The sequence below is a fragment of the Sceloporus occidentalis genome, unplaced genomic scaffold (assembly GCF_023333645.1).
Source record: "Sceloporus occidentalis isolate IW3139 unplaced genomic scaffold, rSceOcc1.0.p SCAF_2, whole genome shotgun sequence".
NCBI classification, from domain to species: domain Eukaryota; kingdom Metazoa; phylum Chordata; class Lepidosauria; order Squamata; family Phrynosomatidae; genus Sceloporus; species Sceloporus occidentalis.
In genome coordinates, this window is record NW_028316982.1 from 4,915,407 (window position 1) to 4,928,209 (window position 12,803).

General features: G+C 44.3%; 1 protein-coding gene across 1 annotated transcript in view; it reads left to right on the forward strand.

Annotated features, from left to right (window-relative positions):
- Positions 1-560: 560 nt before the first annotated feature.
- Positions 561-12,803, forward strand: part of LOC149317902 (uncharacterized) — a 28,428-nt gene continuing 16,185 nt past the window's right edge. Inside the window, exons 1-2 of the mRNA XM_089513254.1 lie at positions 561-621; positions 6,192-12,446. Of these exons, the coding sequence (XP_089369380.1) occupies positions 561-621; positions 6,192-12,446 (6,316 nt within the window). The remainder of the gene's footprint in view (positions 622-6,191; positions 12,447-12,803) is intronic.

The following is a 12,803-nucleotide window of genomic DNA, read 5'->3' on the forward strand; positions in this document are numbered from 1 at the left end:
GGCTTATCCTGGGTCTATTTTGGAAGTTTGCCCTTTCCAGTTGGATTGGGCAAAAGCAAACTGCTGCAGCCTCTTGCCACTTGTCTATTCTTTCCCATTAACTTTTGCCACCGCGACTTCATTTTGATGTTGCTTGGCCACATGTGTCCTGGTTTTCCTCTGTGAAATGTTGGCAGGTGTGCAACACAGAGGAGTCATATGCTGGGTTTTTGATTTTGCATTGTGTGTTCTTTCTCTTATGGACACTTTTAGCAAGGCACACCTGGTTTGCTCCAGCAGTCTGTTTGTGCAAGCTGTAATCTGGTGGTTAATATAGGTTGCATATTAGCAAGACGTGAGGAGGCTGGAGGGGGTGGGTTGGTTTAGTTGCTTCCAGAAATCCATCTCGCACAGGAGGGGCAGGCAGGGAAGGGGAGTGGTCAGAGCCAAACAACTCACTTATTTTTCCTAAATTGCCTATAAATATCTGAAAAAATGTGAGGGACAGTCCACAAAGTCCTGCCAAAGGACTTCCATCTGCTCTGTCACTCCGGTTTAAAACCAGTTCAACCTACTGGTGGATGGGGACTCAGAAAGAGATGTTTTGGATCTTCCTAGGTCTCTGGGCTTGCCTGCTGTGCGGTAAGTTTCCTTGTTTTTTGCTTGTATTTTTATTCTAGGGAGGCTTGGTCAGTCTAAGATGGGGTGGGCAATGGTGTATCTTCCAGGGTTTTAGGCCTGGGAGACCCTTCCCATTAATGAAAAGGTGTTCTCCATCAGTACCAACTGAAATGCAAAGCAACAACAGAAGAGACACAACATCATGATATAGGTACCTACCAAAGGTGCTATTATCCAACTGTAATTGTGCTTTTCTAGCCTCATATGATAAACTCCATGGATGCAACAGAAGAGTAGTTGCAAAAACATTGTGATCTAAGAGAGATGGATAGATGAATGTTTATGATAAATAATGAACCAATAAAGAAGGCAGAAAGAGATTGGATGCCAGTCCTAGAATACTGGATTGAAGTATGGTGTATAAACAAAAGTCTTTTCCAGAATTGAAGCTTAAGCAAAAGAATTAAATTAAATCATAAGAAGAAAAGGCGATGACATTAATCTATGTGCATATATATAAACTGATAAATAGCAAAATGAGTAACTTAAAGGACAAACATGTTATGCTACACACACACACACACACACACACACACACAGAGAGAGAGAGAGAGAGAGAGAAACAACAAAAAAGGAATAGAAATATATCTTTGTTACTGACTGTAACTATGGGATTTATACACTGGTGCGAATAGAAACCAGTCAGTCAATAAATCGATTGACTGATTGATTGAAACCAGGTAGTATTATTTAGTAAAAAAATGTTCATATATAGACTTATTATATGGAAACGAACTATTCAGATATCGGGATTTTATTTTTTAGAGCAGTAAGGTTATTCTGTGCAGAAGATGAAATATGAATGGAAGTGATATATGGAAATGTTCAGACTAATAATACAAAAATGATTTCAGAAATTCATGTATGATGAACAAAATTTTGTTATTTTTTTAAAAAGCCTCCATGGATAATCAAACAATAAAGCACTGACAAGCAGCCAGAAATCCGCTTCTGTGTTTCAAAAATAGGTATTTTAAAATTGTTAAATAGTATTGCTGTTGTTGTGTGCCTTGAAGTCATTTCTGACTCATGGCAACCCTAAGGCAACCCTATCATGGGGTTTTCTAGGCAAGAGTTGTTCAGAGGAGGCTTGCCATTGCCTTCCCTGAGGCTGAGAGTATGTGACTTGCCCAAGGTCACCCAGTGGGTTTCATGTCCAAGCTGGGAATTGAACCCTGGTCCCCAGAGTCACAGTCCAACACTCAAACCTCTGTGCCACACTGGCTCTCGCAAGCTATTTAGTTACCTGTCACATGTTAAGAATAGCATCGTGGTGTAGTGGTTTGAGCATTGGAATACAACTCTGGAGACATAGGGTTGGATTCCTGGTTCAGCCACAAAACCCCATTGAGTGGCCTTGGGCAAGTCACATACTCTCAGCCCCAGAAAACCCCATGGTAGATCTACCTTGGGAAACACCTTGAAGGCACATAACAACAAACATAACAAGTTAGGTTATATATCAGAGGCAAAACTGCTTTTGAGGATTCCTTGCCTAAGAAAAGCATGTGAAATTCATGGGGTCGCCATAAGTCGACAAGTGATGTGAAAACAACAAGTTACCTCTTAAAAGGGTTTCATCAGATATTTCATGCTCAACAATAACAGGTAGTTCTGGGTGGAGGCAACTACATTACTGATGTAACACTGAGGTTGCATCTGCACTGCACAATTAATGCAATATGACACCACTTTAACTGCCATGGTTCAATGCCATTGAATTCCAGGATTTGGAGTTTTGTGAGATACTTAGCTTTCTCTGTCAGGGAGCTCTGATGCCACAACAAACTACGCATCCCAGGATTTCATAGCATTAATAATAATAAATAATAATAAATAGTTTATTTATATCCCGCTTTTCCAATTTTTGATCAAAGCGGCGTACAAGTTTAAGTAAAAAATACTTCAAGATAAAAACAATTAAAACAGTATCTAAAAACAGTCACAATAACAATAAAAACAACAGGTTCAGCTGAATGGGGAAATCCATAAACATCACAAAGTCGTCAAACCGAGGGGGTAAAACATGAACTAACATCTCATGGGGGGAAGGCTTGAGAAAAGAAGAAGGTCTTGACGTTCTTTTTAAAAGTATCTATTGAGCCGTGACAGTTTAAAGTGGGGCCAAACTGCATTATTTCTGTGGTGCAGATGTGTTCCAGTTACTTTTGAAAGTTACTTTTGGGGGGCATTGAAAGTTTTATGTCACTGTATTATCATTATCCTAAGGACTATTTGTTTTAAAGAGCAATAAAAGGAGCAAAAAATCAATGAGCAACACAGAAAGGTACTCCTTTAACCCTTGCAAAATGGTTAATGGCAGTGGATTTCTTTCCTAACCCTGTAATGAGTAACAGGAGTTAATTACTTAAAACACATTTTTAGGCTATGCTGCATCCAGGCTGTTCTTTTCATGTCAGTGAAGCAGTCAATTTGCTCCAGGAATTCATTCACGCTTTAAAAGAACTAGTAATAGTCCTGAACCCTATCACTCTCATACATGCCTAGCACCTTGTGTAACTATTTTAACATTCAAACTAAAACCCAGAGAAGCTTCACCATCCCATTGGGATGAGAGTAATCAGCAGCCATTGAAACCCACTTGGGCCAGGATTCTTAGATGTGCATCAAAAATCTTGGTCCAGTCAGTATACCTCTGGCTGCACCCACAATGCAAAATTAATCCAGTTCGACACTGCCTTAACTGCCATGGCTCAATGTTATGGAATTCTGGGATTTGCAGTTTTGTGAGCTATTTAACCTTCTCTGTCAGATTCCATAGCATGGGGCCATGGCAGTAAAAGTGGTGTCAAACTGCATTAATTCTGAAGTGTGGCAGCAGCCTTGGTTGATGAAGTCGATGTATACCTGGGCATGACTGGTTTAACAGAAAACGTGGTAGCAGAGGTTGATATAACATGGAAAGAATAGGTGTAGATTCATGCATCAGACAAAAGAAGAGCAGTTATTATTATTATTATTATTATTATTCACGAGTCTCCACTTTTCTTAGGATTTCCAGTTTGGTGGCTTAAAATCTATGCTTCTTTTAAGAAAAACCATGCTGTTGGGGCAGGCTAAGCTGTTCTTTCCATTTTCTCTCTATTTTACCATTCACACATTTTTGGTTAGGGATTCTGGGGGCAGCTGCTGTTCACCTTGTCTGTTCTAGGCAGACACACACAGCTATAATAGGGTCGGCTAGAGGAGAATGCCATTATTTCCTAGCTCAAGCTTTATTGCATTGTTTACTGCAAACATGCTAATTGAATCCAACACTGAAACTCAGGTGTTTCATAGAATCATAGAATCTAGAGTTGGAAGAGACCCCAAAGGCCACCCACTCCAAGCCATTTTGTCATGCAGGAACTCACAATCAAAGCACTCCCAACTGATGGCCATCCAGCCACTGTTTAAAAGCCTCCAAAGAAGGAGACTCCACCACTCTCTGAGGCAACATCTCCCACTCTTGAACAGCTCTTACAGTCAGGAAGTTCTTCCTAATGTTGAGGTGGTGCGATATTTAGCCTTCTTTGTAGCAGAGCTCCTCTGGTGCAATTGCAAACTACCAATTCCATAACTCTAGCATTAAGGAGTTAAAGTGGTATAAAACAACATTGATTCACCAGTGTGATAGCAGCCTGAATTAAAGTGATGCAGAAATCAAGGGGTGAAAATAATTATGAGGGGTGACAGGGGTGCCAAAATATTTCTTGCCTAGGGTGGCAAAATACCTAGAGCCGGCCCTGGTGGAATCTCTTCTCCTGTAGTTTGAATCCGTTGCTCCGAGTCTTATTCTCCGGAGCTGCAGAAAACAATCTTGCCCTATCTTCTGGACGACATCCCGTCAAATATTTAAACAGGACTGTCATATCACCTCTTAACCTTCTCCTTCTCTTCTCCAGCCCCCCTTCACCAAGTGCTGATGTTGTTAAATGCTGATGTTGTAAAAAAAGAAATTCCAGTTAGACAGGTGTCAAGGAAGAAAAAGTAAGGACTGGGCAAGTGTAAAAAGTCTTTATAGAAAGGAGCTCCTTTGTCAGAGGTTTTGTTAACTGACTGTATGACTCTAAAGATAGTCATCAATTTCCCTGAATCTCTGGGAAACTCTGAAACTCTGGCCTTGACTAAATGTTAAGCAAATTATTAGAGACCATATAGAATTGCTGGATTTGGCTTGACTTGGCTTGACTTGATGCCCTCCTTCATCATGGTCTGCCATTTCTGATCTCAATTCCATTTTCTCATAACCTGGCAATGACAATTAGGAAGGTTTCAGCAAGCTATTGTTTTAATTGGTAAATTAATAAGCTATGCTCAGAATCCTTATGGAATCTTGCACATGCATAAATTCCCTACTGAAGCAGGTGGACATTTTTGTGCAATGCAGAATGGGCCCCATTCAGTTCAAGGTTGCAGCAGTAGCACTGTGCGTGTAGATATGTGGGCGCATGCATGCATGCTCACAGGGATGTACATATATTGCATATGGAAGGAGCCCTGGTGGCACAGTGGTTAAATGCCACTGCTCTCGCCAAAACATTGTGGGTTTGATCCTGCAGGGCTCCAAGGTTGATGAAGCCTTCCATCCTTTCATTTGCTCCAAATTTAAATTGGGGAACCAATACAGTGGGCCCTCTCTTTACACAGGGGATCCGTTCCAGACTCCTCAGCGTAAGGGAAAATCTGCATATGCTTGCGGCCCATAGGAAACAATGGGGCCCATGCACATGGCAGCGGTGCGGCGTGTGCGCGTGTGCGTGTGGGTGCACGCACCATTGTTTTTATTGTCGTGTGGCTTCTGCATAAGCAGGAAGCCGCATACAGTGCGCCTGCGTATGGCGCGGGTGCACTGTATTTTGAGCCCATTTCACTATAAAATCTTCACTTGTTACCCTTTTTATTAAAGTCTCAACAATAGTTTGGCTATTTTAGCAGTTAAGAGTTCATTATCTGTACATAGTCAAGCTTCCAACTCAGGCCTTATTCTCACTTACAGAAAAAGTGGTTTGCGATCCGAATTGATAGACTGATTCAACAGTGGAGTGTGGTTCCCACTACATTTGCTCCGATTGCGTTTTCCCCCAGTAAAATAACCCACTTGTAGTTCACATTCATGAATGAATCGGTTCAAAATGGACCCATTCCAGCTGGCTGAAGGGCAAATTTAAATCAATTCTGATCCACAGCTGGTTCACACTTGCGCAGATTCGATTTATTCAAAAAGATGTGGAAAACATCAGTGTCAAAAAGACGCAGATTAAATGGGATTCTAGCATGTGGTACCCCTCTCCAAACTGCTTCAGCAAATTGATTCAAGTGGGAACCAGGGTCATTTGAACCGGTTCAAAGCGATTTGTGATCCAGTTTAAAAGGTAGTGAGAATCAGGCCTCAGATTTAAACATTTCAAAACCATGATTTTTAAAATCCATTTTAAAATCTTTCTCTTAATTGTCTATAAGCAAACCAATTTAACAACACATTTTTTTCAGATGTGGAAGCTTAACCTTACTTTGTCACTTCCTTGCAGAGCCTGGGCTAACAGCAGCGATTCCCGTGGCTCCCACAGAAGCAGATGTCTTCACAGATACTGACTACCTCTCCTGGGCGACGAGCAGTGACTATTTTGACCCCACCATGCCCACAACCACAGAGGAGACATTCACAATTCAGAGCACAGTCCCATTCGTAGCGGATGGAGGAACGCCTGAAGAAAACCCAGGCGCTAGTAAGGAGGAAAACCCCTCTAGCCCTGCAGAAGAAGAAACACAGGAATCTGTGTTGGCCTCCAATGTTGATTCTCCCACCAAGGTCCCCAACCAAGTAGAAATCACACCACAAAGAGAAGAGATGGAGGCAGCCACAGAGGTCCAGGTTAACGAAAAGGAAGGCTTGGCCAAAGGAAATTCTTCAAACACTTCTTCAGAAAAGAGGACAATTCAGACCACTCCTGCTGTGTCAGAGCAAGCAGCTGCTTCACCTGTTTTGGGCTCTGCGGAAGTACCCTCCACTTTTTCAAACGAACAGCCAGAAACTGGTGCGACAGATTCTTCGCTTGGCGCTGCACCTGCCGCCTGGGAGAAGACTGATGACATTGGTTTGAGTGATGCACCTTCTTCAGGACAAGAGAAGACCTTGGACTCAGCTACTGGAGAAACAAATGCAGACAGTGAACAGAAACCTACTCTAGGGGAAGATGCCACAGATGATGTTGCAGAACCAGAAGGTGAAACACCACAAAATTTCCCAGATGCCAGCAGCGAGACAGTGTCCATCCCAGGTGCTCCTTCTAGTAACATTGAAGATCTGCCTGTGGCAGAACCAGGTGTGACTCCTGCCAATGATGGACATCTTGTTCCATCAGCCTCAGGGGATGGCATCGAAGGAGAAAAACCAACACCAGCAACTGGGTTGTCCCCTCCGGATTTGCTACCACCCAGCAACACACCTTCTGAGTCCTCAGAGTTGAGTGAACCTGCCACTGCTTCCATTCAACCATCTCCCAGTGGCAAGGACAGCTTGGGTGGCGAACCTGCCATTGTAGAAGGAAGGGGTGACTCAGATAGCTCTGTGTCAGACACAGTGTCTGACCATGATGCAGAGCCAACCATCACACCTTCCTTGGAAGACCCAGACCTGGGCCCAGAAAGCTCAGCTGATGGAATCCCTGCAGAATCAGAAGACTTTGTGGGTGCAGAAGTATCTAATACCCCTCCAGCAGATGATACAACAAACTTTCTACCTGGCATAGCCTCTTCCAGTGGGGCACCATCAAGTCCTTCAGATCTGGGTTCTGATGCAACAGTAGGTTCTCCACTTGGACTTCCCATGACTCCAGTTTATTCTTCTCTGTTGCCAGAAGATGATGAGATACAAACAGCTTCTGTAACTAAAGAAGAAGCAGAGGAAGGCTCTGGAACTGCCAGCAGTAATGAAACACCTTTCACGCTAGCATCTCCAGAGCAAGAAAAGGAAACAGAGGTACCAGAGGGAGCCTTTTCAGCAACAGAGTCACCAAAGGGAGATGTTTCTGCAGACATGGAAAGTGGAACAGCCTCCCCCTTGAAGCCTGGGGAAAAACTGGCAGAAAATGGACAACCTGGTGCTGCTATCCAGAGTGAAATGATTCATTCATCTTCAGAGAGGACACCTCTCAATTCTGCTGGGGAAGCAGGAGAGAAACCAGAAGGCTTGTTTGACATGGATGAAACTTCTCCTTCTTCTTTGGAGAATGAAACAAAAGCTAAGGATCAAGGAATGGCTGGAGAAACAGCCTTCCCCCCATCTCAGAGTGGCACATCTACTGAAAGGCAAGAAGGAGACTCTCTCAGTTCAGCACCTGGTTCTCTTTCTGAAGGCAACATGATGGTTCCAGAACTAGGTGTTGCTTCTGGATCGGTCGCAAGTGAGGAAGGGGAGAGCAGAACAGATTTCCCACCATCTGACACTGAGCTGGCCCCAGCTGATGGGACACAGCTGCCCATAAGAGGCTCAGAGCTCTTGATGGATGGAGAATCTTCAAGTCCATCACCTTTAGAGATTACTGTGGTTCCAGAGTCTGATACAGCAGAAGCGCCATCAAATGGCTTACCTGGGTCTCTGGGTTCTTCCCAATCAGATGATAACATGCAAGCAGACTCAGAAGCCACTGAAGGGTCTAAGGAACCAGAAGACACCAATGCCAATGCCATGCCCACCACAGACACTGGATCAGCTACTGAGGGAGCAAAGTTTCCTGGCAGCAATGAAAAAGACTTGCCCTCTGGAGGTGAGATTGCTGGGGCTGCTTCAGAGTCAGAAATTAATAATGGAACTATTTCAGAGAATAACAACAACCTTGATGAAATCAATACTCTGCCTTCAGAGCTAGGAACAGATGCAGAAGAGGGAATGGTGGCTAATACAGGAAGCGTTGCAGAGATAACGGATGATGGTTCTGGAGACTTTTCTCCTTTTCCTGCAGGCAGTGGGACCTCAACAAAAGCTGGAGAACTATCAGAGGAAAGATCTTCTTCTACACTTCTTGATGCTACATCTTCTGAGACTTTCACTTCAGAGGCTGAAGAAGGAAAAGACTTCACAAGTCCACCTTTTGGAGACTTTAGTTCTTCTCCTTCAGGAACTGAAGCTCCAGGAGGCACCAAGGATGGAGATGGCAGCACAGGACTGCTTACAAATGAAGGATCTATGACAACTAGTGGTGAGATCCAGATTGGTACTGACATCTCAGATGCAGAACCTGGATCATCTGAAGGAGCAAAGCTGCCTCTGGGACAATCAGGAAGCTTGCGTGGTGGAGAAATTTCAGGACAGCCTCTTTTGGAGGAGGGAGAGACATCTATAACTGCCACATCCTCAGGAGAAGAATTTCCTTCTACTTCAGCTTCTTCTGCAACAGATGGAGAGACATCTGCAATAAGTGTGTCTGCAGAAGACTCTCCTTCTGGTTCTGGCAAAAATTCCTCTCCTTTTCTTGTTTCAAAGTCATCAGGAGTTCAACCCAGTGGGCCCTCTGAAACTCCAGATTCCTACCAACCATCTTCAGATGATGCACTGAAATCAGAGTCTGCAATAGAGTCTTCAACAGGGTCTGAAACAGAGAGCCAAGAGCTGGGAGATACTTCCAGTGTGGCTGAAAAGGGGGCATCTTTGGATCCATCAGGTACAGAGTCACAAACAGTTTCACCCTCCACTGAAAGACTGGGAAGTGCTGGATCAAGCTTGGAAGATGGTGAAGAACCTCAACTATTTCCAGATGATACAGCTTCTGATGTGGCAGAACAATCAGAAGGGGAGGGGGAAATGTCTATGGCTCCATCAGCCACAATGTCACAACCAGCCTCTGATGGAGTAGAAGCAAATGGTTTAGCAGTGGCAGGGAATGAGGGATCTCAATTGTCTCCAGATAGCACACCGAAAATGGAATCTGAGTCAACTTCTGGGGCAGAAAAAGAACCTGAAGATATTTCTGTTGTAAGTGGAATGAAATCATCTTCTGCTGAAGGAGTGGAAACTTCCTTCTCAGGAGCAGCAATGGGATCTCAGCCATTCACAGATGGTTCCACCAAGGTTGGCACTGTGGCAGATCTTGGAGCTTTTGATGAGATGGAAAAATGGGAAGGCTCTTCCCCTGTAAATGAGGAGAAAACACCACCAGGCTCATCCTCCACAGAGTCACTTGGAACATCTGGATATGAAGATGTTTCTGGGGGACTTGGGAAAGAAAGGCCTTTCCTCTCTGCTGAAGGAATGGAAGCTGCTACCTCAGAATCAGAAGCTAGCAAAGGATCTCAGCCATCTCTCAATGGTGCAACAGCGGGGGCTGGAGATTCTGATGGAATAAAAATACCAGAAGGCTCTTTCAGCATGAGTGGGGAGGAAGCATCTTTGGCTCAATTAGCTATAGAATCACACTCAGCTGCTCCGTCTGCAGAAGGAGTGGAAACTGCCAGTGCAGGGTCAGCAAATGAGGGAGGATCTCAACCATCTCTAGATGGTGGAGAGGCAGATCATCCTGGCATGTCTTCCAGTGTGAGTGCAGAAGGGGCATCTTCGGCTCCATCAGCCACAGAGGCACAACCAGGATTTTCCTTCTCTGGTGGATTCAACAATGATGGTTTATCAACATCTGGCTCACCAACATCACCTGGAGAAGGATCTCAGATGCCTCCAGATTATGCATCTGGAGCAGGATCTGAAGTAGGAGAAGAGTTGGGAAATGTTTCAGATATGAGTGGGAAGAAATCATCATTGACTCTTTCCAATGAAGGAGAGGAAATGTCTGTTTCAGGACTGGGAAGTGATGTTGGATCTCAGCCATCTCCAGATGATGCTGAAGCAGCAGCAGAAGGATCAAGAGTTTCTGAGGAAGCAAAACAAGGGGGAAGCTCTTCTGCTGCAGTGGAGGAAGAAGCACCTTTAGGTACATCTGCCATAGGGTCAAAGTCACCTGGAGCATTTCCAGGTGAAGGGCCAGCCAATAATGCATCTTCTCAGACATATGGTGCAGCATCAGCAGGAGCTGTAGCTTCTGTGAAGGAGGAAGAATCTGAAGATAGTTCCACCACAAATGGGAAGAAACTACCTTTGTCTTCATCAGACACAGAATCAAAGTCACCTGGGACATCTGCTAGTGAAGAGATCTCTGGAGGACTTGGTGAGGAAGAATCTTCCCTTCCCTCTGCTGGCTTGGATTCAACAGGTACCCAATCCACTTCTTCCTCTGAGACAGGCCTAAGTCCAGAAAATATAGCGGAGCAGCTGGGAGAAAAATCTGGGCCAATGAACACTGAAGAACCTTCCACTCAGTCCTCTCCTGCTGACGATGGGTCAGTGGTGGCAGTAATCAATAAAGGTTCAGGAGAAACCTTGCTTTCTGGTTCCATCTCTCCTGATGGGACTGTTAATCTCCAAGGAACACCAGGCCAGGCCTCTGGCATTACAGATTCATCTCTGCCGCCCTCAGAGATTGGGGGTGTGGGTGGCAACTTTGCAAGCCCAGGAAGTGCAGAAAATTCTGTGTTGACCATGAGTGGGCAACCTGCTCTTTCTTACAGTAATACCCTGGGTGAGGCAGGTTCTACATCTCCCATGGCAAAAGGAGATGCAGAGGATCTTGCTGGGGGCTTGGGAAGTGGCACAGTGACCTCCAATAGCATTGGGGCTTCTCTTCAGTCATCTGGATCTGGAGGCACAAAGGTGGCCATAGATCAACAATCAGGACTGCCATTGTCTCCTTCAACCTCCTCCTCCTCCAGTGAAACTCAGCCATTTGGATCCTACGAATCAGGTATTGAAAGCCCAGGAAATGCACCTGGAGAAGCATCTTCTCAGAGTCAAGCAGTGGAAGCCAAAGAAACAGGCAAAGTGGTCTCTTTCCCCAATGGAGCCTCACCCAATGGGCTTGCAAGCTCTCCCAATGAAGCATCTGTGGGGGACATGAAAGGTTTATCCCCCACAACTTCAGAAGGGAGAGGGGATACTGACAGCTCTGTTTTGACAGCCGACAAGGGGACATCCACAATATCTGGTGAAGCTCATCCCTCTCTCTCTGGCACACCATTGTGTCCAGCAACAACACCACAATTGCCTGCTGTGGAATCAGGGTCTGAGGTCAATGCAGGAGTATCTCCTCAGTCTTCCAAGGCTGAAGTCACCGAAGATGTTGGACACACACTTTCTGGAAAGCCATCCGCCTCTGTCCTTGTATCTTCCAGCAGCACTGCTTCAGGTTCTGAGGCCACAAAGTCAGGATCTATGACAGGCATCTCATCACTGCCTGATTCCTCTGTTCAGAGTGAGGCAGGTGCAACAGTCAGCAAAGACACATCTGGTGATGCCAAAGCATCTTCCACATCTGGTAAACCAGATGCCTCGCTTGCAGCCTCAGGAGTTGGCCTAGAGGCAGCGAAACCCTCACAGACTGCCAGCAAAACATCTGATGATAAGGAAAACATCAAGATATCAGACAAGAAAGAAGATAGCAAAAAGTCAGAAAAGAAAGAAGACAGCAAAAAATCAGGCAAGAAAGATGATAGCAAAAAATCAGACAAGAAAGAAGACAGCGACAAAGAAGACAGCAAGAAGTCAGACAAGAAAGAAGACAGCAAAAAATCAGACAAGAAAGAAGATAGCAACAAAGAAGACAGCAAGAAGTCAGATAAGAAAGAGGACAACAAGAAATCAGACAACAAACCTAATTCAGTTTCCCAAAATTCCATGAAAACAGCCACTGCCAATGAAAACTCAGCAACATTGAACTCTGTGCCTGCAGTTCCAGTTTCAGGTTGGTAGGCTGGGGATCTATATTTATGTATATAATGTAGTATATAAGCTGAAGTCTTGCTATAAGCTGAGTATCCTTTATCCGAATTCCAAAATCTGAAATATTGCAAAATCCAAAATTGTCCACACAGGTGGCTCAGATAGTGACACATTTCATTTCTGATGGTTCAATGTACATACTTTGTTTCATGTAAAAAATACTAAAAATATTGTGTATAAAATCACCTTCAGGGTATGTGTATAAGGTGTATACAAAACATATATGAATTTCACATTTAAATTTTGCTCCCATCTCCAAGATGTCTCATTATGTGTATGCAAATATTCCAAAATCTGAAAAGCTCTGACATTCCAAACA